The sequence below is a fragment of the Oreochromis niloticus genome, linkage group LG18 (genome assembly GCF_001858045.2).
Source record: "Oreochromis niloticus isolate F11D_XX linkage group LG18, O_niloticus_UMD_NMBU, whole genome shotgun sequence".
Lineage (NCBI taxonomy): Eukaryota > Metazoa > Chordata > Actinopteri > Cichliformes > Cichlidae > Oreochromis > Oreochromis niloticus.
In genome coordinates, this window is record NC_031982.2 from 918,000 (window position 1) to 940,670 (window position 22,671).

The window sequence follows — 22,671 nt, forward strand, 5'->3', positions numbered from 1 at the left end:
GTAATAACGGACTGAAACAGAAGATGGCAGCACTGCATTTACAAGGATGCCAGCTGCCATTAAACCCCGAAGAAGAAGAAGAAGTAGCTCTGTCCCAGAGTTCATAGCGCAGCCCAGCTCAGTTTCCAACAATGGCGGCAGCTAGTTAGTTTTAATATTACTGTTATTATTCTTTCTGGGTCACAAAATAAACGTTTAACATATTTTCAGGCGAGAATGTAACTGTGTAAACCTCAAATATCTGGTCAGTTTATCAAGACACCACATATTTTCAAAAGTGCTCCGACATTTTTGGAGACGTCTGTTAACTACTAGCTCAATAGCTAGCCGGGGGCAAGGCTCACTACAGCCCGTGAGAACACCGGACTCCCGGCAAATCGTTTTCAAACCCACCGCCGTCTTTCGCTACTCAGGTTTAACATACATAAGTCACTTAGATAACTTAAAAATGTTATTGTTTGGCTTTTTTAGTATTTAATTTGTTCCTGAGTAAATCGGTTTGGCTGAGATTAAAGTTATAGTTTTTACACAGCTGAATAAACGTCAAGCAGACAACTGGTTATCAGAAGTGTGAGATGCTCCAGAATATACTCCGGTGTCCTGTTATATTTTAGATAGCAAGGAGTTTATTAAACTTCAACAAAAAAATCTGCAAATTTCATTAACATTTAATAAACTATCATCTTGTCTTTATTTTTAGTTAGCACATATCTTAAACACTTAAAGCTGTAAGCTAATGATAGTTATATAAGAGCAGATGCATGCTGGCGCAATAAGCTGTACGTTTTACGTTCAGTGGATGCATGATCTGATTAGTCGACTAATCGCAAAAATAATCGGTGACTAGTCGACTATCAAAATAATCGTTTGTGGCAGCCCTAATCGGCAGCATGAAGTCAAGGTGTGGTACTTTAACACTTCTGTTTATGTCACCCTACGTCATGAGAGCAGCCTCACTGAAGAAATCTGTTCATTGCCACAGTTAATTCTGACTTGAGTGGTACAATGGCTGTCTGAATAGGGAAAGGCTCCAACCCTCTGTGACCTTAAGCTGGAGAAGTAGTTGGGAAATTCCCATTAAAACCACGGCTCTTCAATCAAAAGCTTTCAAATTAAAACTAGGGGTCATGGTTTTCTCTAGAATACTGTAGGCTCTTCACTTTACAGTGTAAAGTGCTTTGAGGTGACTGCTGTTGTGATCTGGTGCTAAATAAATACACCTGAAATGAATATGTCATCTACAGATATCCCACCACAGGACACCCAAACTCTCCGCTGAAATGCTCTGTTGGCTGACATGGCAGCTTAATGATACATTTCGTGATAAAGGCCAAAGAGTGTAATGATATGATGGTGTAACCACATAAATATGCTCAGTTTGTGACGTTAGTTTTTGTTTCATGTTCCTTGCTTTCCTTCATGTCTCACTCACCACCCGCTCTGATGTCTATATTTCGAAACTCTAACACCGTCTGTATTTCAAAGTTTTTCAACAATTTGCAGCAACTTCATTGAGGCTCGTGATGAAGTCATCAATCCATCCTTTAACAGTCACTTTACGCAAATATCAAGTGATTTTACCGAGTTTGCTCTGACAGTTCAGTCGTGTTTGCAGCAGCGCCTTTCACAAGGTGTGTTTAACAGCCGCATCAGCACCGCGTGCAGGTTGTTCTCACAGTGGACATTTGGACTTGTTACTGTAGGAAAGCACAGACGATGACTCCGTTCCACCAACTCATGAACAATGCCAACTCAAGTTATGGCAACAAGTGCTACTTAATAAGGATTTTCACTTTTTATTTAAAATTCATGTGCTGTTTTGTTTGTCTAGGGTTGCCAACTGCCCTGTTTTAGCTGTATAACGAGCAAACATTGGTTTGTCCCTTAGTCCACCTTAAATGTAAAGCGCCTTAAGGCGACTTTTGTTGTGATTTGGCGCTATATAAATAAAATTGAATTGAATTGTCCCATTTATTGACCATTACCTGCAATGCCACATACAGTGCATATGTGCACCACACCCAGCTGGTTGTGTATTGTGCTTCTGGCATGCCAGAGTGTCCCGTATTTGTTAGCTAAAAAGTTGGCAACCCTATTACTGTGAGTGAATGATGCTACTGATGTTTTTGATAAGGCAAAAAGCAGGAAACTGGGGAGCTGATCACCTCAAACAATCAGAAAAGTACTGTGAGGAAGAACTTAGCATTTTAAACCATTGATATAGAATCCATTTGTTTAGCACTTCTGTGAGGTGCTAGACAAACCACAACGAGTGTGATGTCATTCACCAATGGTTTAGCAATAAGCTACATGCGCTGCATTGAGTGCAAATTTAGGCAGATTGTGTGAAAGATAGCTGCCTCCGTCCAAGAAAAGTGCTGATTTAATGCTAAATTCACAAATCCACTTAGTAGGGTTTTTGTTGTTTAAGCTTTCAGTTTATCACATGTATACATTTACTATGCAAACTTAGTCACAGGGTCAGAGGTTAGAGTTTTGTTTTTTTTGTTTCTTAGTGTCCCAAAGGGAGAACATATCCAAAGTATCTGTAATGAGTGATAAATGTAAGCAAGACTGAGGCCTGTATAAAATATTTCTGTGCTAGCTAAAGACAGTTAACCTGTAGCTATTATTCTAACAGACAGCATTTGTGAGGTAAGATGATGTTCAACCACTTACAACTGGCCGACTATTTCCTACTGAGGAAGTGACCATGAAAGAGCCCAAAAGTGTACTGAGGAACATTTTAAAGACGTGGGCGATGAGTGCAGGTGTCAAAGGCGACACTTTAACAGAGCGTCAGTCGTACTGATGTCTGACAAGTCCAAATGTCCTCTGTGAGAAACTTCTTGAATCCTTTCTACTGAGATAGCCACATTATGGATCCTTGGACAAATGCAGTGCATTTCACTTTTGTTCCTGTTGCTTACACAACAGTTCCTACAGTGTCAACAGAGAAGCAATTAACTGCCACTCTAGAGTAAGCGCTGAATTTGCTTTTTCTCTTTCTGTTCTTGGTGTTTTTCTTGTTCTTTGGAGGACTGCAGTCTTTGTCTTTTCTATAATCTTCAGACACTATTTTGTCTCTTTCCTTACCTTGCTTGGGTTACACCTGTGCAGTCCTCCCTCTTTAATTCAGCTACACACATTTGAAAAAGTTTTCGTTCAGCAATAAGACAACAGCCTCTTTATCTGTGAGAAATGCCGCTCCGATGATTCCTTCAGAGATTAGCACAGTTTGTCTTTAGCCTAAAGAACCTTCACTTCTAAACATGGGACACTTTGTGTGACTCTCTTGCCTGCTTAATGCTATATAGCCATTTAATGACCCTTGCATTTCGCTCCACAGCCGAAATGCCATATGGCACACGCTCCCCAGCCTCCTCCTCTTCGTCCTCACCCTCATCCCCATCTGACAGACCATCATTGGAAGATCGCCGAGAATGGTCGCAGTCAGAGGAAATCATAGAAGCTGATCGGAAATTCAAACTGACGATATCCGAGTTAGCCCGTGCAAAGTTCTCCGGACCAACCGCCTCCAGCTCCTCAGGGTCAAGTCCGCAGTAGTTAAAAAAGCGTTCCACGTCAGCTCCAGCCCGGGCGTAACGGTCTGACAGGTCTGATTTAGATCTGTGCAGCGAGGAGCGACGTGCCACTGACGAACCAGGCTCTAGCTCGAGGTTAGGATCAGCTAACACTTTTGAAGGATCTCCAAGATCACAAGGTAGCGACTGAGGGGTGGTGTTGTCACAAGGTGAGGGGGATGGGGCTGGACGAGGGGGAGGCAGTGACAAAGAAAATGCAGGAGGAGGGAGGGAAGCAGGTTTAGGTTTTGGAGGGAGGGGCGGAGCTGAGGAGCTACTGGATCGTGCAGTACGGAGCGGCTTGCCGTTGCACAGCCGCAGGAGGTCGGAAGATGAGTGGGAAGTAAGCAGAGGTGGCAGCGGGGAACAAGAACGATCCATAACACCTCCTTCGCTGCTTCTCTCATCTTGGACTCGTCTGCTGAGATTCAGGTTTCCTCCCTGTTGCGGACTGCGACGCCCTCCGCTGTTGATCGGGGGAACCTTCAGTGAATGGGAGAAGGATCGGAGGGAGTGTGAGGTGCTGGGACTGGGAGTCGAGTCGGGCGGTTGTTCGTTAAGAGTCATGGTAGACCGATAGGTTAACGGCATCCTAGGAGAGGAAAACAGAAAGCTAAAATCCAAGGAGTCCAGCACAAACTAAATAAAGCCACAGACACAAGTATTTGGATGGTAGCTTAGCTTTTGAAAATTTGCCTTTATAAACCACCACCATCAGCAGCCAAGTTAATGAACACTAGCCAACTGAGCGGTTGCTGCTAAGCACAGAGCTACATTTACTTTTGATGTGCACCAGAGCAAACCCTACTTTTGGTGTTGGAACCTCCTGGTACTAAAGAGACGCTGTGACCGCACAGCTGAATGTTATCACCGCCGACAGCTCTTACAGTATTTGGCTACGTTAAATAGGTACCATCTGTGGGCAGCCGAGTCAGTCTGGGCTGATGTCACCATGTGGATCAGTACTGACAGTGGAGTATGGATCTATATTTCCTTCAAAAGAGTAAGAAAAAACATTATCTAAATTTCTGTCACATAATTTCAAAGTGTCTGCTTTGTGCATGCTACTGCAGTTTAGCACACGCACGCATGAACGTGCTCGTAGCCAAATCCTGCTCGCCCAAATTAACGGACTTTTCACTGTTTGGAGGCCAAAGAAAGAGACGCCCTGATGTGATAATGTAACGTTTGCGTTAATGTATTAAACAGAGTTACATCATGGCAGCAACATGAGCACCATTTTAAACCGGATTTGTTTACAATTTGGAAAATAAAGTAATTATCAACAACTATTGTTTACTGTGTAGCAGTAGAAATACTGACGACTGTCACTGGATTACTTAAATACTGAAGAAACACTTCAAACCAGAAGATTCTAAAGCAAGTGGTGAAACCATTATTCTGGTGTACAATATAACATACCTTTAAAAAAAAGAAAAGAAACAATCGTAATATCAAGGAGCAAGAAAAAGGAAAAATCTTTTTTGTAGTCAGTTGAGTAAACTTCCTTTTTCAGCAGCAGTCCTGTGAAAACTAAACTGAACCACCTTGAGCAGCCATAACTGTAGTAGTCGTTTTCTTTATGGTTTTATCGGTCTCTCACATTGCTGTCTCCCTCTTCTTTACAAGTCATTGAGGTTTTTGGATATTTGTTTGTGCTCAGCTAGCTTAAGGTCTGTCCACAGCTTTTCAGTCAGGTTGAGGACTTTGGCTGAAAAGGAAAAGAATCAAGCATCTGCATTGGCCCAGTCATTCTGCCGGAGAGTTGGTTCTGTGATTGGGATAACTGGGCCTTATCACTAATATCTCCCAAGAAATATTAGGATTCTTGAAACGTGCCCAGCAAACTATTTTGTTCTTACAACTAAACTAAACCAACGGGCAAAGTGGAGAAAGAGGTAATGATGCTGTAAGACAGAAGCCTGCACCGCCGAGGGAAAAAAGAAGGACAAAGTTTGACTGAACCTGAAACGATCAGAGGAGGAAGCCAGAAAGTTGTAGTGATGACTGCAGTGACGAGACAGGAAAAAAAAAAGTAATTCACCAAGAAAGCAGCAAAGCTCGAGCTAATAAAAACAGAAACCAGGTATCATTTCTATCAGAACAAGACAAAAAAACTCACAAAATTGAGATTCTCCAGCATCTCTGGGAAATGAAACTGTAAGACATTCAGCAACAACAGAAATCATTTCATTAATTAAAATGATTCTTCTTATTATCATCAGTAATGGCAAAAGCAGTTTTCAGTTTCAAGGCTTGTCTATCAGTTTCCTATGACAGCCAGGTCTAAATCGCACTTCATCGTCTATATCTGTGGGGCTCAGTGAGTGTGAGGCGCTCACATCATCCCCCCACTGCCATGCTGACAGTTGGTATGAGAGGTACTGTTTGGTTTTCTCTTAAATCAAAGTAGAGATGCTGCTGTACATCTCCACTTTGGTCTCATCTGTTCATAGGACATTGAACCCAATTTGCGAATCGCAAGTACTCAAAAATCTGTACGTAAATCGTGTATACAAACGTTACACGTACAAATGTTGGTTATTTATCAATATTTTTCTAGCTGACTTTGTTTGTGCTTCATGAACACATTTTTAAAGTGCATACAAACAAGTTATGATGGCCCGGCTGTCTTTTGGTCATTATTTATAGGTCTCGAATACACCAGAAGCCACATCTGTCTTCACTGCAGCGAGCCTCTCATCTCAGGCTGACAATTCACTTCCTGCTTGTCACCCACCTGCTTTCTTATTTTGCTTGTCATCTTTTTGTCTTTTTACATATCAACATTGACCTCCAGACTTGTTTTTTTAACTTAGCCACAGTGAGCATCTTAGCAGAAATTATTTTCAGAAGCTTTTCCGAGCTGGAGCGTTGATTTTTCATTATTAATATTATTTAAAACTGTCCTCACAACAGTGGAAACACTTTGGAAAGCTGTGCCTTTTCAGGCTTCCTCTTTGGCCACAACTCTTTTACTTCTTTCAGTCAGAAAGAAGTAGAGCATGTCATCTACCAATCAGAAGGATGGTAGATCTATCCCTATCAGCACTTTCTCTGCTTCACCTGGAGGTAAACACTACACGCCTTTGGAACTTCAGGCTGGGGGTTCGACTCCCGACCAGAGCGTCTGTATCCAGTAAGGGTCCCTAGGCTAGACCCCCCATGCTATACAAGCCTACCTTGGACAGATAACCGAAGCCATACCGGCTTGGACATGGCCTGGATTAATGAGGTCCCCCATCATATTATTAAATGAGGCTGTCTTGTTCAGGTTTCTTTAGCTGTACCGACATGAACTGTAACATTTAACCTGCTAACTGAGGCTTGCAGAGTCTGACGTGTAGCTCGTGGGCTTTTTGCAGTTTCTCTGAAGGCTGCATGGTCTGACCTGGGGGGAATTTGCTGGAACGTGCACTCCTGGGAAGACTGTGACATTGTATCTCCAACCTTCCTTTCATATCAAAAATCCTTGAAAGAGTAGTTGTCAAACAGCTAACTGATCATCTGCAGAGGAATGGCTTATTTGAAGCGTTTCAGTCAGGTTTCAGAGCTCAGCACAGCACAGAAACAGCTTTAGTGAAGGTTACAAATGATCTTCTTATGGCCTCTGACAGTGGACTCATCTCTGTGCTTGTCCTGCTAGACCTCAGTGCTGCATTCGATACTGTTGACCATAATATCCTATTAGAGCGATTAGAACATGCTGTAGGTATTACAGGTACTGCACTGCAGTGGTTTGTATCATATCTATCTAATAGACTCCAATTTGTACATGTAAATGGAGAGTCCTCTTCAGACACTAAGGTCAATTATGGTGTTCCACAGGGTTCAGTGCTAGGACCAATTCTATTTACATTATACATGCTTCCCCTAGGCAACATCATTAGAAGACATAGCATAAATTTTCACTGCTATGCAGATGACACGCAGCTCTATCTATCCATGAAGCCAGGTAACACACACCAATTAGTTAAACTGCAGGAATGTCTTAAAGACATAAAGACCTGGATGGCCGCTAACTTTCTGCTTCTTAATTCAGATAAAACTGAGGTTATTGTACTCGGCCCTGAAAATCTTAGAAATATGGTATCTAAGCAGATTCTTACTCTGGATGGCATTACCTTGGCCTCCAGTAACACTGTGAGAAACCTTGGAGTCATTTTTGACCAGGACATGTCCTTCAACGCACATATTAAACAAATATGTAAGACTGCTTTCTTCCATTTGCGCAACATCTCTAAAATTAGAAATATCCTGTCTCAGAGTGATGCTGAAAAACTAGTTCATGCATTTATTACTTCCAGGCTGGACTACTGTAATTCACTATTATCAGGATGTCCTAAAAACTCGCTGAAAAGTCTTCAGCTGATCCAAAATGCTGCAGCAAGAGTACTGACAGGGACTAGAAAGAGAAAGCATATTTCTCCTGTTTTGGCTTCCCTTCATTGGCTTCCTGTTAAATCCAGAATTGAATTCAAAATCCTGCTCCTCACATACAAGGTCTTAAATAATCAGGCCCCATCTTATCTTAATGACCTTGTAGTACCATATCACCCTATTAGAGCACTTCGCTCTTGCACTGCAGGCCTACTTGTTGTTCCTAGAGTATTTAAAAGTAGAATGGGAGGCAGAGCCTTCAGTTTTCAGGCCCCTCTTCTGTGGAACCAACTTCCAGTTTGGATTCGGGAGACAGACACTATCTCTACTTTCAAGATTAGGCTTAAAACTTTCCTTTTTGCTAAAGCATATAGTTAGGGCTGGACCAGGTGACCCTGAATCCTCCCTTAGTTATGCTGCAATAGACGTAGGCTGCCGGGGATTCCCATGATGCATTGAGTTTTTCCCTTCCAGTCACCTTTCTCACTCACTATGTGCTAATAGACCTCTCTGCATCGAATCATATCTGTTATTAATCTCTGTCTCTCTTCCACAGCATGTCTTTCATCCTGTTTTCCTTCTTTCACCCCAACCGGTCGCAGCAGATGGCCGCCCCTCCCTGAGCCTGGTTCTGTCGGAGGTTTCTTCCTGTTAAAAGGGAGTTTTTCCTTCCCACTGTCGCCAAAGTGCTTGCTCATAGGGGGTCATATGATTGTTGGGTTTTTCTCTGTATTTATTATTGTGCTATCTACTGTACAATATAAAGCGCCTTGAGGCGACTTTTGTTGTGATTTGGCGCTATATAAATAAAATTGAATTGAATTGAATTGAATTGTGTTAACACACATGACTGCTCCAGACTAGCAAACTGCCAAAACCTCTGATTTTACAGCTGTGGTCACAGTTAATCAAATGCTTTTGATTAACTGGACAGCAGTGAGGTTGTATATAGCTTTTCACAGGACTGTACCAGATATAACATACATTACCAAGTTATGCTCAAAGTAACACATTTACAGAAACCTTTTTGAATGGAGATATTTGAGTACTACATAATTATTGATTACATATGTACACAAGATAAAAGTATATTATTTTACCCCGATGGTGTCCAACTCCTGGGCATTCCACCTGTTGACCTCATCTGCACAGCACTCTTAGCTCCACCTCCAGATCCTGCTGCTGAAGAAGACGATGAGTTTAGCAGATTTTTTAGGATCTCTAGGTTTAAATTCTCCCGTTTGATGCTGCCACAGCTTGTTGCACAAGTGTCTGACTTGGCATTGTTATTGGATGCTTTGAAAGGTAACCCGCCTCCACTGCCTCCTCCACCGATGCCCGAGCCTCTCTTGGATAGCAGGGGATGGCCAGCAGGAGGTTTAACAAGCACAGGTGGTTTGATTGGCTCCTGCTTGGCATTGATGACTTCCTGGCTCTTGACATACTTGGCCTTATCAGCTTCTAGTCTTTCAACAGCACTGAGGCGCTTAGGGTTTGGTTCCACCTGAGACACATGTTAAAAAAGAGAGATGGCATTGAATAAATCCCTTACCTTATTCTATATACGTGCAGCAGGGGTAGGAATCGAGTTGTTTTGGGTTATTTCTGTGTGTTTTCTAAAAATCTGTTATTGTGTTCTTCTCACTCCTTGTCTGAGACAAGTGATAGGAGACAAACATGATACAACCCCATTTATTTGCCTATGCAGCTGCAGATCATCTCAGAATAGATTCATGAGTTCATAAAGTCAGGAAGTGTTACATTGCCTAATGTTGGGATACAAACGAGTGAGCATTGGAAATGTATCCATTCATGTTTTTTCCCATTTGCATCACATAAAGTTTGGACACTATAGAAACAGACACTAAATTTTACCAAAGACAAGCATGTCTCACCTATGCAGCACTGTATGTAAAGAATCAGCAAATGTTATAAAAAAAATGCTTTAACATTTAGCAACTTTGCCTCAGAAAAAGTTCTAAAAAGCGTTTTTTCCCAGCACGTTATATTTGTAATATGCATGCACAGCTTTGCATCTTTACAGATTCTCTGGCTCGCCTCTGCATTTTAAAGGAAGAGTGCAGAGGTGATGAACATTACAGGAACAAGAAAAACAACATGTACAGCACACATCTCCAACTCTGCTGTGCGTATGGAACTGAAACAAGATAATGGCTCTTTGGTGGTCGGGGCAGGTCAACTGTCATCTTTGCCATTATACAATTCTATTCTATGCTAATTTATATTTAGGACTTTCTGAATTTTTCACCTAAATCTAACCCCCGAATTTGCAACAAGCTCCCACACTTTAAACATTTACAGCTAAGTGCATATCTACAAGGCTTCTAAAGTCATGTAAAAGTTGTTGCAATTGTGTGGCATGGTTCACAACAACAATCCCTGAGCAGAGCACACCCGATAGCCACAAACACAGCCTCACGGGTTCACAAGGCAGTGTATTCCCAGTTTCAGCCCCAAGCCTGGATAATATCCAATTATCTGTCTGTTAAGTCATCATTAAGTTAGCAGCCCACAGCCATGACTACAACAACACCACAGGCATATATCTAATTATGTCTAATGTTGCTTCTCTTAAAATTCTTGATTAAAGTCTACGAGCAACTTGACTGCAACAGTGACAGCCTACATGATCAGCAAAAGACGATGGAGCCCTGTCAGCAGGAGCACAGCAATACTTCATACAACTCTAACTGTGACATGGATTAAGAGCTAGCTCATTCTTTATAAGACAAGTTTCACTGTACAATATAGTCACAAATGTGAGAGGCATTTTGATTAGTGGTTATTAACACACAGTATTATACGACTCACAAATGACCAATTATTATGGAATTACATTGGTTATACCAATGCGCTCGACCCTGGAATTTCGTGGGCAAAAGGCTTAAAGTTATGACCTTTGACGCTTCAGTTCAATCTTAAGGTTATGTATATAACCCCGGTTCTCTGAGTAGCATGAGTGAGTGTCTCACTATGGGAACGCCTCCTGCGTGACCTCATCAGAAGCTCAAATACCATTACGCCAGCCCTTACAGGCTGGCTAAGTGACGCCCATGTCAGGAGGGGCTAGCACCTCCCTATATAATAGGCTGACATAGCGTCAGATGTCATTCAAAACAAGCCCACCTCTTCCTCGCTTCCATAGCAAGGAGGGCGGTCTGGTGAGACACTCACTCATGCTACTCAGAGAACCGGGGTTATATACATAACCTTAAGTTCTCTTTCATAGCATTCGTTTCGTGTCTCACTATGGAAGAAATACTGACTCCCGGATTGCCAGACATGCCTGTTAAGAAGACAACTGTCCCCAACAGCACTTCACAGGGGAGAAGCTCCCACCTGGGAAGAACCTGCACTGAGGACTGAATGCGCTAGGTTAGGTGCTGTTACATCTAACCTGTAAAACCTAGCAAATGTGTGAGGTGAGGCCCAGCATGCAGCTGCACACCTCCTGAATAGAAACTCCCCTAAAAAGAGCCCATGAGGTTGCCAGACCTCTAGTGGAATGCGCACGCAAGCCAGCAGGAGGCTGAAGGCCCCTGCTAGTATAGGCCAGGGCAATTGCTCCTACTATCCAATGGGAGAGGCGCTGTTTAGACACAGGCTTTCCCATGTGTGGTTTAGCCCAGGACACGAACAGCTGGTCACTTTGTCTGACACTCTGGGTTCTGTCCATATAAATGCGCAGAGCACGGCCTGGACACAAGGTATGCAGTCGCTGTTGCTCCTCTGAGGAGAAAGGCGGTGGGTAAAAGGCCGGCAGTTCTATAGGGGAACATGTGCCAACAACCTTTGGGATAAAGGCAGGGTTGAGCCGCATACTGACACTCGTATTATCCGAGGAGAACTGAATGCATGACTGATGCACTGAGAGAGCGTGGATCTCTCCTACACGCTTAGCTGACGCTAAAGCAATTAATAGAGCTGTCTTCAAGGACAGAAATTTTAACTCAACCTGTTCCAGGGGTTCAAATGGGCAACAGGAGAGCGCAGCTAATACTGTGGGAAGGTCCCACGATGGAGCCAGTGGCCTAGATGTAGGCAATTTACACCGTGCACCCTTCATGAAACGGCATATTAAGGGATGCTGACCAACAGTCTTTCCCTCAAAACCAATATGGCAGGCTGAAATTGCTGCCAAATACACCTTGATGGTGGAGAAGGCTTTACCTTCATCAATCAGGGCCTGAAGAAATGACAAAATCACAGCCACAGAGCACTGAAAAGGGATGGCCTGTGATTCTAAGCACCAGCTTTCAAACACACGCCACTTGTGCTCATATAGCGTCCTAGTAGACGATGCTCTAGAACTCTGAATAGTGTCGATAACACTATGAGGGAGCCCCACTGTGTTCAGGTTAAACCACTCACGGGCCAAGCCCGTAGAGCTAGCCTCTCTGGGTAGGGGTGGAATATTTCCCCCCGTGCCTGAGACAGGAGGTCTCTGCGTAGTGGTAATGGCCAAGGTGGGCCGCACAGCAGCTGAAAAATCTCCGCCAGCCAGTGCTTCCCTGGCCAGTGCGGGGCTATCAGGATCATATAGTGACCTCTCTCTCTCACTCTGGCCAGAGTTGGAGAAACGAGGGCCACTGGGGGAAAAGCATAGAGGGTTCTCGTGAGCTCGTGGCCACTCGTGAGCTAGAGAATCCACCCCGAGTGGAGCTCTCTGATCGTGCAGCGAGTAAAACAGGGGACACTGAGCATTCTCCCTGGATGCATAAATGTCCACGGTCGCCTGACCGAATCGCAGCCAGATCTGCTTCACCACCTCTGGGTGAAGCTTCCAGTCTCCGTACAGTGGGTTGCCCCTGGAGAGAAGATCTGCTCCAAAGTTCAAGATTCCCGGCACGTGAGTTGCTCTCAGTGACAGCAGGTGAACACTGCTCCAGACTATCAGTCTGTGTGCCAGTGTGTGTAACTTGGGGGACCCCAGACCCCCCTGTCTGTTGATGTAGGCCACAACAGTGGAATTGTCCGACCTCACTAAAACATGATGACCTCTCAGCCAAGGGAGAAAATGTTTTAGCGACAGGTGAACTGCCAGCAGTTCCAGACAGTTTATGTGGGTGGAGCGCATGTGAGGGCCCCATTCCCCATTCACTGTTCTGCCTTCGTGGGTGGCCCCCCAGCCCGAAAGAGAGGCATCTGTGGAGACCACCTTCCTGGCTGAAACTGCCCCCATGGCAACGCCCTGAGACAAGAAACCTGGCTTCTTCCACTCGCGGAGAGCGAGTGAACAGTCTGCAGAGACTCTCATGTGACGGTGGCCGTCTCGGTGAGGGTCTAGTCCCCGCGAGCCCACCCAGCGCTAAAAGCCTCTCATGTGCAGGCGTCCCAGTGTTATCGCCGCTAGAGAAGAAGCCATCAGACCTAGCAGCCTCTGGCACTGTTTGAGGGTCACTGTGTTGCCTCTGTGAAACAGTGCTAGGGATGACCATATAGTCGCTGTTCTCTCTGGGGACAGAAAAGCTCTCACCCGGAGGGAGTCTAGGCTGAGCTCTATGAAAGTAATGCACTGAGTTGGCTTCAATGTGCTCTTTTCCATGTTTATCTGGAAACCCAAACTCTCTAGGTGGTGTATGAGAGCATTTGTGTGACAAGCCGCTTCCTGGCGGGTTGGGGCTGCCACCAGCCAGTCGTCGATGTATGTGGCCACCCGAATGCCCTTTTCTCTGAGCGGGGCCACTGCTGCCTCGGTGCATTTTACAAACACCCTTGGGCTCAATGAGAGACCAAAAGGCAGGACTACAAACTCATATGCTATCCCCTGGAAAGCAAATCTTAGATACTTTCGGTGTGGGGGATATATGGGGGTGTGGAAATAAGAATCCCTCAGGTCGATTGATGTGAACCAGTCGCCCGCTTGTACAAACCGTAGCAGCGAGGCGTGCGTCAACATCCTGAACTTGTATGTCCTTAAATGCCGGTTCAGGGCACGGAGATCCAGAATGGCTCTCATCCCCCTCCCCCCTTTCTTTGGCACAAGGAAATACCTTGAATAAAATCCGCTGTGCATTTCCTCGGGAGGGACAACTCTTATAGCTCCTTTGTCTCTCAAGGTGGAAATTTCCACCAGGAGAAAGCCGGCAGACTCGCCCAGAGCACAAGAGTAAATGATTTCTTTGAAATGTGGCGGAGCGACATTGAATTGCAGCCTGTAGCCCGTTTCCAATGTCCTCAGCACCCATGCTGACTGAGTGCAGGTAGCCCAGCTCTTTATGTGGAGAGACAGAGGGCTCACTGGCCACTCCACCGAAGATAGCGTTTTGGCGCCCCCTTGTGGTTGTAGCGCGAAACATACGCCATTTCGGTGTCCCGTCACCTCTGTCGCAGGCGAGGGAGGTGACGGGCTCATCTGCATTATCACAACCGTGGAAACGCGAGTCTCCACGGGCTGCGTTATGGCAGACGTTGCTCTGTTTTTCAGCATGTTTGATTTTTTTTTCATGTGTTTTACAACACTCAACAGCGCCCTCGGCAAACTGCCTGGATGCGCGTGTCGGGGCTTTCTTAATACAGAATGCATGAGAGAAGTGCTTGTGAAACAACACTGCGAACTTTGGCTCTCTTTCCCTCTGGCGGGTCCAGTGACAGGAACGCCGGCCAGAGTTATGCACTCTGTGTGGAGCATGTCCCGTTGAACTTGCTCTGGAACGGAGCTGGTTGGCGGCAGAGCGGCCCATGAAGGGGGGAAACTGGGTTCGCTCTTGCCTAGAGGAGACGCTGTCAGGCCGGCCGCTTCTTCCTCCTCACGGTCACGGAAGCGGGGGGAGGAGGAGGGGCCGCTCGAGGTCTGGCCTGGGGAGACTGTTTCCGAGTCCAAGGATTCTTAGGAGCCCCAGCAGCCTGGGGGCTGCCTGCGTCTTAGGCACTTTGGGGATCCTGAAAGCGGGGACCGGGTGAGACGCTGCCTGCGCGAATGACTGGCGCGGTGCCGCTGGGTGGCGTGCTGGGCCCTCCTCGGCAGGCAGAGTTTCAGAGCCTCATCATCTCTCTTTTTCTCCTCACATCTCTTCTGCATGGATGTAACAGCCGCACCGAAGAGACCTTGAGGGACGACAGGGGTGTCGAGGAGTTCCTCTTTTTCCTTAGTCATCAGGTCGGTGAGCCCGAGCCAGCGTGCTCGCTCCTGAAGAACCATGAGGCCCATGGCTCTCCCAGTAGCCTGTACGGCTACCTTGTGGAGGCGGAGGACGTGGTCAGTTATAACGCAGATTTCTTCCCATACTGTGGTATCTGGTTCAGCTGTCATGTCCTCTTCTAGCTCAGCTTGGTAAGCCATTAGCATAGAGGAGGCGTTGTGGGCTCTTACCGACAGAGCCGCTGCCTTGTAGCACTTATCTGTAAGGCTAGACTGGAAGCAGTCTGTCTTGGAGGAGAGAGATGGAGCTGATGAGGACAGAGACGTCTTCAGGTGAAGATGGCTCGCTACCAACGGCTCCACTTGTGGCATCTGGCGGAGGCCGATAGACTCCATCCCCTCACAATCCAGCAGAGAGCTCCCCGCGATGGGGTGTTTCTCGCTGTAAGGTTTTGCTTTCCACGTCACCGCTATCTCATCGAGTAGCTCCGGGAAAACAGGCAACACATGCTTCCCCGTCTTTTCCGCCTTCGGCAATTTCTTACCGTCAAAACGAGATTTTACAACCTCTGTTTGTATGGCGGGCCACGGGATGTTGAGCCTAGCAGCTGCGCGCTTGCACATGTCCTGCATGTCGAGATCCAGGAGAGACGGCGGTGTCGGTTTTTCAACCTCGCCGGTAGCCGAGTGCTTTGCAGCCCAGCTGATGCTAGCCAAGGAGGCGGAATCTTCCTCCTCCTCGTCAGACAGCAAGAGCTCCGAGTCAGCTGACTCATCTTCGTCCTCGTTAGCATCTCCTCCCCAGGTGACTCCAGCATGGGGGAAAAACTCACAATCTCCGTGTGCCTCCAGCGACGGGAAAGCAGTCGCGATGGGCTGAGGGTCTACCTCTGCCCAGCTCGGCCCTGGCGTTGCGGCCAAAGCATCTCAATTTCTCCTTGCGCCGCAGCAGCCTCACACAGCAAAGGGTCGCCACCCGACAGGTTAGCCTGGTGAGCTAGCCTGTGACGGAGTAGTTTGCGTGGGAAAGCCGCGCAGTGGATAGTCGTGTGCGGGTGTCAAGGCAGCCTGAGCGTGAGATAAACCCAGGCATGCCGCACACACGAGGTGTGTATCCCAGGCAGAAATCTTCTTGCCGCAAGGACAAAGTTTTGCAACTTCGTTGTCAGTCGTAGCCATGGTTAGCTAGAGGGTTGCGCACGTTAGCGAGACCGACACTGAGTGTGGAAAATATTGCTATTCCTCAGCTAACGTGGGGTGAAAAGTAATGCTACTTTTCTACAGGTATTGCTACCTAATGTGTAAAAACCGCTAGCGCCGAAGGGTATTGCTACCTGATGGTGAAGCTAGTGGTACCTTTATTAGCAAAGTGTTGCTACTTCACTTTTGGGAAAATATTGCTACTTCCCAGGGTGAAAGTATTGCTACTTGACACCAGCACTAGCTACAGAACAGTATTGCTACTGCTTGTATGCTAGTGGACAACTGAAATGCGGGGAACAAAGCGCCTGGTGACCAAGTTGTTCACTCGAATCTGTGGACAGTTTAGCTTAGCACCCAATAGCACAGTTGTCTACAGGCTTCCGTGAGAAGCGAGAAGAGGTTTTTGAATGACATCTGACGCTATGTCAGCCTATTATATAGGGAGGTGCTAGCCCCTCCTGACATGGGCGTCACTTAGCCAGCCTGTAAGGGCTGGCGTAATGGTATTTGAGCTTCTGATGAGGTCACGCAGGAGGCATTCCCATAGTGAGACACGAAACGAATGCTATGAAAGAGAACCAACATTTACCTGAACAGATCTATGTACATCCTAACACACACAGTACCTGTCTCCTGAAGTACTCGGGGCCCTTGTTGAGGATGCGGAGGGGTACAGTGGAACTGAAGGGCGTTGCAGGGCCAGCAGCCTTGCTATCTGGCAGGGCTGGAGTCAGTGTCTCTGTCGGCATGGCAACAAGGCGATTGGGGTGGTCTGCCGTGGTGGCAACGGGTGTTGGGGGGTCGACACGGGGTGGGGGCACCTGAGGACCCCCAAAGCATGAAGACAGAAGGTGTAGAAGAAAGTGTCTAGAGAAAGATGAAGCTCCTGGCTCGTCTCATCGCCCGTGGGACTGAACCAAACTCTGGACTTGGGTGGGGGCAGTTACATCCACTTGTGTTCTTTCTATTAGCAGTGCTTCTACAGAAACAGCTGAGATGGTCTCCTAGTTTTTGGCACTTGGATTCTGTTAACCTATTTGTGGTGCAAGATGGGCAGATAGATGATAGAAGGAGAGTGAACGAACAGAAAGAACAGTAGGACTGTGTTACTGGGCAGTGAGAGAAGTGGATGGGGGTTTTCAAAGGAAAAAACACAGGATGGCAGGAGACCAAAGTCCTGCTTTGGTTCAGTGTTCCTTTCAGCTCACCACACGATCTGAAACAGACAAAAACAAGAAAGACAACAGCCAATCAGATTAGGGTGACACACTGACATGCACCTAGCAACAATAGCAGGAATAGCCAGGACCATACCACAGAGGAAGTCCCTGCAAGGTGTCACGAGTGGTTTGTCATCACACCAACAACAAGCTACACAACATTAAAAAATGACAATAGTTATATAAACATCTTAAAACGTTGTTGCCTTCATCCAATCTGTAAAATACATTTGTTCAAACACAAGGTGCTTATTTTGGGCATTTCATCAGTCACACAAATTGATGGCTGCACCAGGGACAGTGTAGGATTCAATATCTTGGTCAAGGACACCTTGTCATGCTGTGAGCCACAGTGGGCCCACTGTCCACACACAGTTCAAAGCTAGCATTTTGCATGACTAGCTTAAATACTACACGCCTTTGGAACTTCAGGTTGGGGGTTCGACTCCTGACCAGGGCGTCTGTATCCAGTAAGGGTCCCTAGGCTAGACCCCCCCATGCTATACAAGCCTACCTTGGACAGATAACCGAAGCCATACCGGCTCGGACATGGCCTGGATTAATGAGGTCCCCCATCATATTATTAAATGAGGCTGTCTTGTTCAGGTTTCTTTAGCTGTACCGACATGAACTGTAACATTTAACCTGCTAACCGAGGCCTGCAGAGTCTAACGTGTAGCTCGTGGGCTTTTTGCAGTTTCTCTGAAGGCTGCATGGTCTGACCTGGGGGGAATTTGCACATGAGTAGCTTAGAAGATCTTAGGTGTTAAAGCAACACATGTTGGCACCCAGATGTCTTCTTCTGGAAAAGTCTTGATTACTTCAGAAATTCAGTGTCAGACCACACTCCTGATGTACAGCTATGAGCAGAAATCTGTGCCATCAGAAACTGAATTTGAATAAGTTAAATTTGAATTTGAATTGCTCAGATTGAATCTGAATTGTAACTTGAATATGCCTTTGAAAACTGAATTTGAATTAGTCTAATTTGAAATTGAATTTATGGTTTGAAAATGATCATCACTAAATTGAAATTGAATTTTATATATTGAAAATGAATTCATTTGCTTTGAAACTGCATTTTATCCTTTAAAAATTCAGCTCTCGAATAATTTCAGTTTCACTCTCACCATTCGGTTTCAGTTCTACAATTCAATTTCAGTTCCAAAATTCAGTTTTTTGGAACTTACATCCGGTTCCGGTTCAAGAGTAAACGAGCGCAGATTAATAGAACTACGTTTTACTAGCGGACCGAAAGCGTTACTGACGGGAATCTACAGCGTCTTGAGCTGAATTAAGACTTCAGAAGTCATTCGTCATGTCGAATGACCAGCGGATAAACTCTCAGGTTGGTAATAAATGTATTACATGTATAAGAACAAGCGTCATGTTAACAACTGATAGCCGTACAGTAACTTTTATGCTTATTGTAGCTGTTAGCTAAAAACGCTAATTTAGCCTAGTTTGCCCTGGATTCAGCTTTGACAAACAAATATGATCGACTGTTTCTAGTAGAATTCCAAAGTTGTCATCTTGTACCCTGTCAGAGCCCTGTATGCTTGCAGAGACCCCTACAGTAGGGAAACATGCAAAACAGTGTCCAAACCTTTGTATTTTAGCTTTATTTATGTCTTACACAGCATCCCAACTCTTTAGCTAACTTAATAACTTTAGCTAAAGTGAATAGTTAGTCTAATTCATTAGTGCAGCATTACTGGATCACCTCCGTTTGAAGTGATATATGTGACTATCACTGTGTTTAACTACCATAATAATTCTTAGGGTACTGAGTGCATGCTTAATTAGGTTTTTTTTTTTTTTTTTACATGCTACTCCATTGCTATGTTTGACAGGCTGAAGTTGTCGGGTCACCTCCTAAATCGACCATCTTTTACAGGTGTTTTGTGCCAGAAATGGAGTGTCCACTGAAGACTGAAGATACTGAATCTCTACGCCTTGCCATTGATCCCTCTTGTGCCTTCATCTAGACAAGAGACATCAACTTAACCACTCTCACATGCTCTGTACCTACATCACCTTCCCTGACAGTCGTAGCTTGGCTCATCTGAGGGTGAAATTATAAGAATGTGTTATTTTGCAAAGTGTTCTCTAGGGTTCCTAAATAAAATATGGCATTGAGGTCATTTCTTTTGAATTAATCCCTTCTTCTGAAATATAAGAACCTCTCCTGGTTTTAATGGCACTTTGGATTTCCTTACTTTCTGTTCCACTTCCAACCCCAAATAGATGCTGACACAGTAACATGGAAGAAGGAAAGAAGTTGGAAAGGACTACTATAAATAAACCTAATGCCTAACAATGAAAAATGTAAAATAAGAACAATTAAAGGTGCAAGCAGCGTTATGAGGGCCCTCGCACCCCATTGCGTCGGGCCACGCCCAACACCTACAACCATCACGTCCGATCTGATGTCACATTGATGGAATTCATGCATTTAACTACCAGCTAACATTTCATCTCATTCAACCATTATTATAGTCGTCCCACTAGGTGGCGCTCTAACCATTACTGACAAATGGCATAACAAACATTTCCGAGCTCGAGTCTCATCACGCCTGCGACCTTTGGGAGAGATTGGACATTGTGTTTTTGAGCGACAGCAGGTTACTGCTTTTTGGCGAGTGATTGAAACTCCACGTGCCGCCATGACCACCCCGTTTCCCTGAACGTAAAAAGCTTCGCAATTTAACATCACAAAGGTCTTTAGATTCCACACACAGGAGATCGCGTAAATCTAATGAAATCCCTTGGAGGAGTTCGTCAAAGTATGAGGCCTGAAAAGAGGGGAAAATGTCGCCAAATTTACACATTAATTTTAAAATGGCTGACTTCCTGTTGGATTTGGGATATTGCTCCAAGAGACTTTTTTGTACATCTTGATATCTCCAATAAGCTTGCCAGGTTTCAAACTCATACATAAAACACAGAGCAGGGGCTGTTGTTTTGAAATTTTGTAGGGGGCGCTGTGGAGCCATTTTGCGCTGTTCAAGGAAAATGAACATATAAAAAGAAATCCCTCATCACATTAGAGCTGTGCGCCAAATTTCAAGACTTTTTAAACTTTTCAAGCCCCTCAAAAGCCACTTCATCTTTCATGGTGAACTGCGTTGCCACCAGGGTGCGCCGTTCAGTTTATAGTCACAATTTTCTCACTGAAGCATCAAGAGGGACTGATGGTGATATTCACCGCTTTTGAGGTGGCCACGATGAACCTGTGAAAATCAGTACAACAAAATGAAAGACATGATATTTCCTGGTGCCACTAGGTGGCGCTCTACGTATTCCTGACAATGGGCATATCAATCTGTTCAGGGCGGGTCTGACATCATCCCTGTAAAATCTGGTACTGATCACATTGGATTTCATTGAGTTACACTAATTTGTTTCTTCATGGCGAGACCTCAATGTTCGCCATGCTGCTGGGGTCACACCCTTCAGCGAAAACTCACAGTTTTCTCTGTAACCCAAGAACAACTCCTTAAGGCTTTCCTGGAGAAATTTGAGGCTGCAGATGTCACCCATTACAATACTGTACCCCAAAGTGTAAAACATGACATTTCCTGTTCCCACTAGGTGGCGCTGTACCTGATGTCAAATATGGCAGTTGAAATATGTTCAGGGGTGGAGCCTTATCATATGTGTCCACTTTGGTCAAGGTCGGACAATGTATGACAGAACGAGAGGCAATAAGATTTTCATGGCGAGTCATCGAAATTCGCCGTGGCGCCACGGCCTCACAGTAACCCGAAAACTCAAAAGCTCCGCAATTTAACATGGCCCAGGTGTGTAGTTGACACTGACCAAATATGAAGCTTGTACGATGAAATTCCAATGAGGAGTTCGCAAAAGTTCGAGGCATGGAAATGGCAAAATTAGAGCCAAAATGTCACCTTCACTTCCAAATGGCGGACTTCCTGTTGGGTTTGCGTCAATGGTCCCACTGACTTTTTTGTTCGTCTTGGCATGATACACATGTGTGTCAAATTTCATACATGTAGCTAAAACGATGTGTTCGTAGGGCTGCATTTAACAAGGCATAGGTGGCGCTACAGAGCCATTTCCCAGTGCTCATATGTAAAACCATTAAAATACAAAATTTTTCACGAGACCTGGCATGTGTGCAAAATTTCATGAGTTTTTGAGCATGTTAAAGCCCTCAAAAAGGCAATTCATTTCGGTAAAAAATGATAATAATAATAATAATAATAATAATAATAATTAAAGCTGCAAGCAGCGATATGAGGGCCCTCGCACCCCCGGCGCGTCGAGCCAAGCCCAACACCTAAAACCAGCGCTTCCGATCTGATGTCACATTGATGGAATTCATGCATTTAACCACCAGCTAAAATTTCATCTCATTCAACCATTATTATAGTCGTCCCACTAGGTGGCGCTCTAACCATTACTGACAAATGGCATAACAAACATTTCCGAGCTCGAGTCTCATCACGCCTGCGACCTTTGGGAGAGATTGGACATTGTGTTTTTGAGCGACAGCAGGTTACTGCTTTTTGGCGAGTGATTGAAACTCCACGTGCCGCCATGACCACCCCGTTTCCCTGAACGTAAAAAGCTTCGCAATTTAACATCACAAAGGTCTTTAGATTCCACACACAGGAGATCGCGTAAATCTAATGAAATCCCTTGGAGGAGTTCGTCAAAGTATGAGGCCTGAAAAGAGGGGAAAATGTCGCCAAATTTACACATTAATTTTAAAATGGCTGACTTCCTGTTGGATTTGGGATATTGCTCCAAGAGACTTTTTTGTACATCTTGATATCTCCAATAAGCTTGCCAGGTTTCAAACTCATACATAAAACACAGAGCAGGGGCTGTTGTTTTGAAATTTTGTAGGGGGCGCTGTGGAGCCATTTTGCGCTCTTCAAGGAAAATGAACATATAAAAAGAAATCCCTCATCACATTAGAGGTGTGCGCCAAATTTCAAGACTTTTTAAACTTTTCAAGCCCCTCAAAAGCCACTTCATCTTTCATGGTGAACTGCGCTGCCACCAGGGTGCGCCGTTCAGTTTATAGTCACAATTTTCTCACTGAAGCATCAAGAGGGACTGATGGTGATATTCACCGCTTTTGAGGTGGCCACGATGAACCTGTGAAAATCAGTACAACAAAATGAAAGACATGACATTTCCTGGTGCCACT

General features: G+C 45.1%; 1 protein-coding gene across 7 annotated transcripts in view; it reads right to left on the minus strand.

Annotated features, from left to right (window-relative positions):
* Positions 1-22,671, minus strand: part of fam110b (family with sequence similarity 110 member B) — a 141,461-nt gene that overhangs the window by 25,285 nt on the left and 93,505 nt on the right. For 5 of the 7 annotated variants that reach the window (XM_019345843.2, XM_019345845.2, XM_025900003.1 and 2 more), the window contains exons 3-4: positions 16,896-17,485; positions 9,065-9,468 (exon numbers count right to left, since the gene is read on the minus strand). In XM_019345843.2, the coding sequence (XP_019201388.1) occupies positions 9,065-9,468; positions 16,896-17,018 (527 nt within the window). In that variant the 5' untranslated portion in view covers positions 17,019-17,485. Of the gene's footprint in view, positions 1-881; positions 4,177-9,064; positions 9,469-16,895; positions 17,486-17,583; positions 17,641-22,671 lie in introns of those variants that run through there. The other 2 variants (XM_025900002.1, XM_019345841.2) reach the window with 2 other exon arrangements.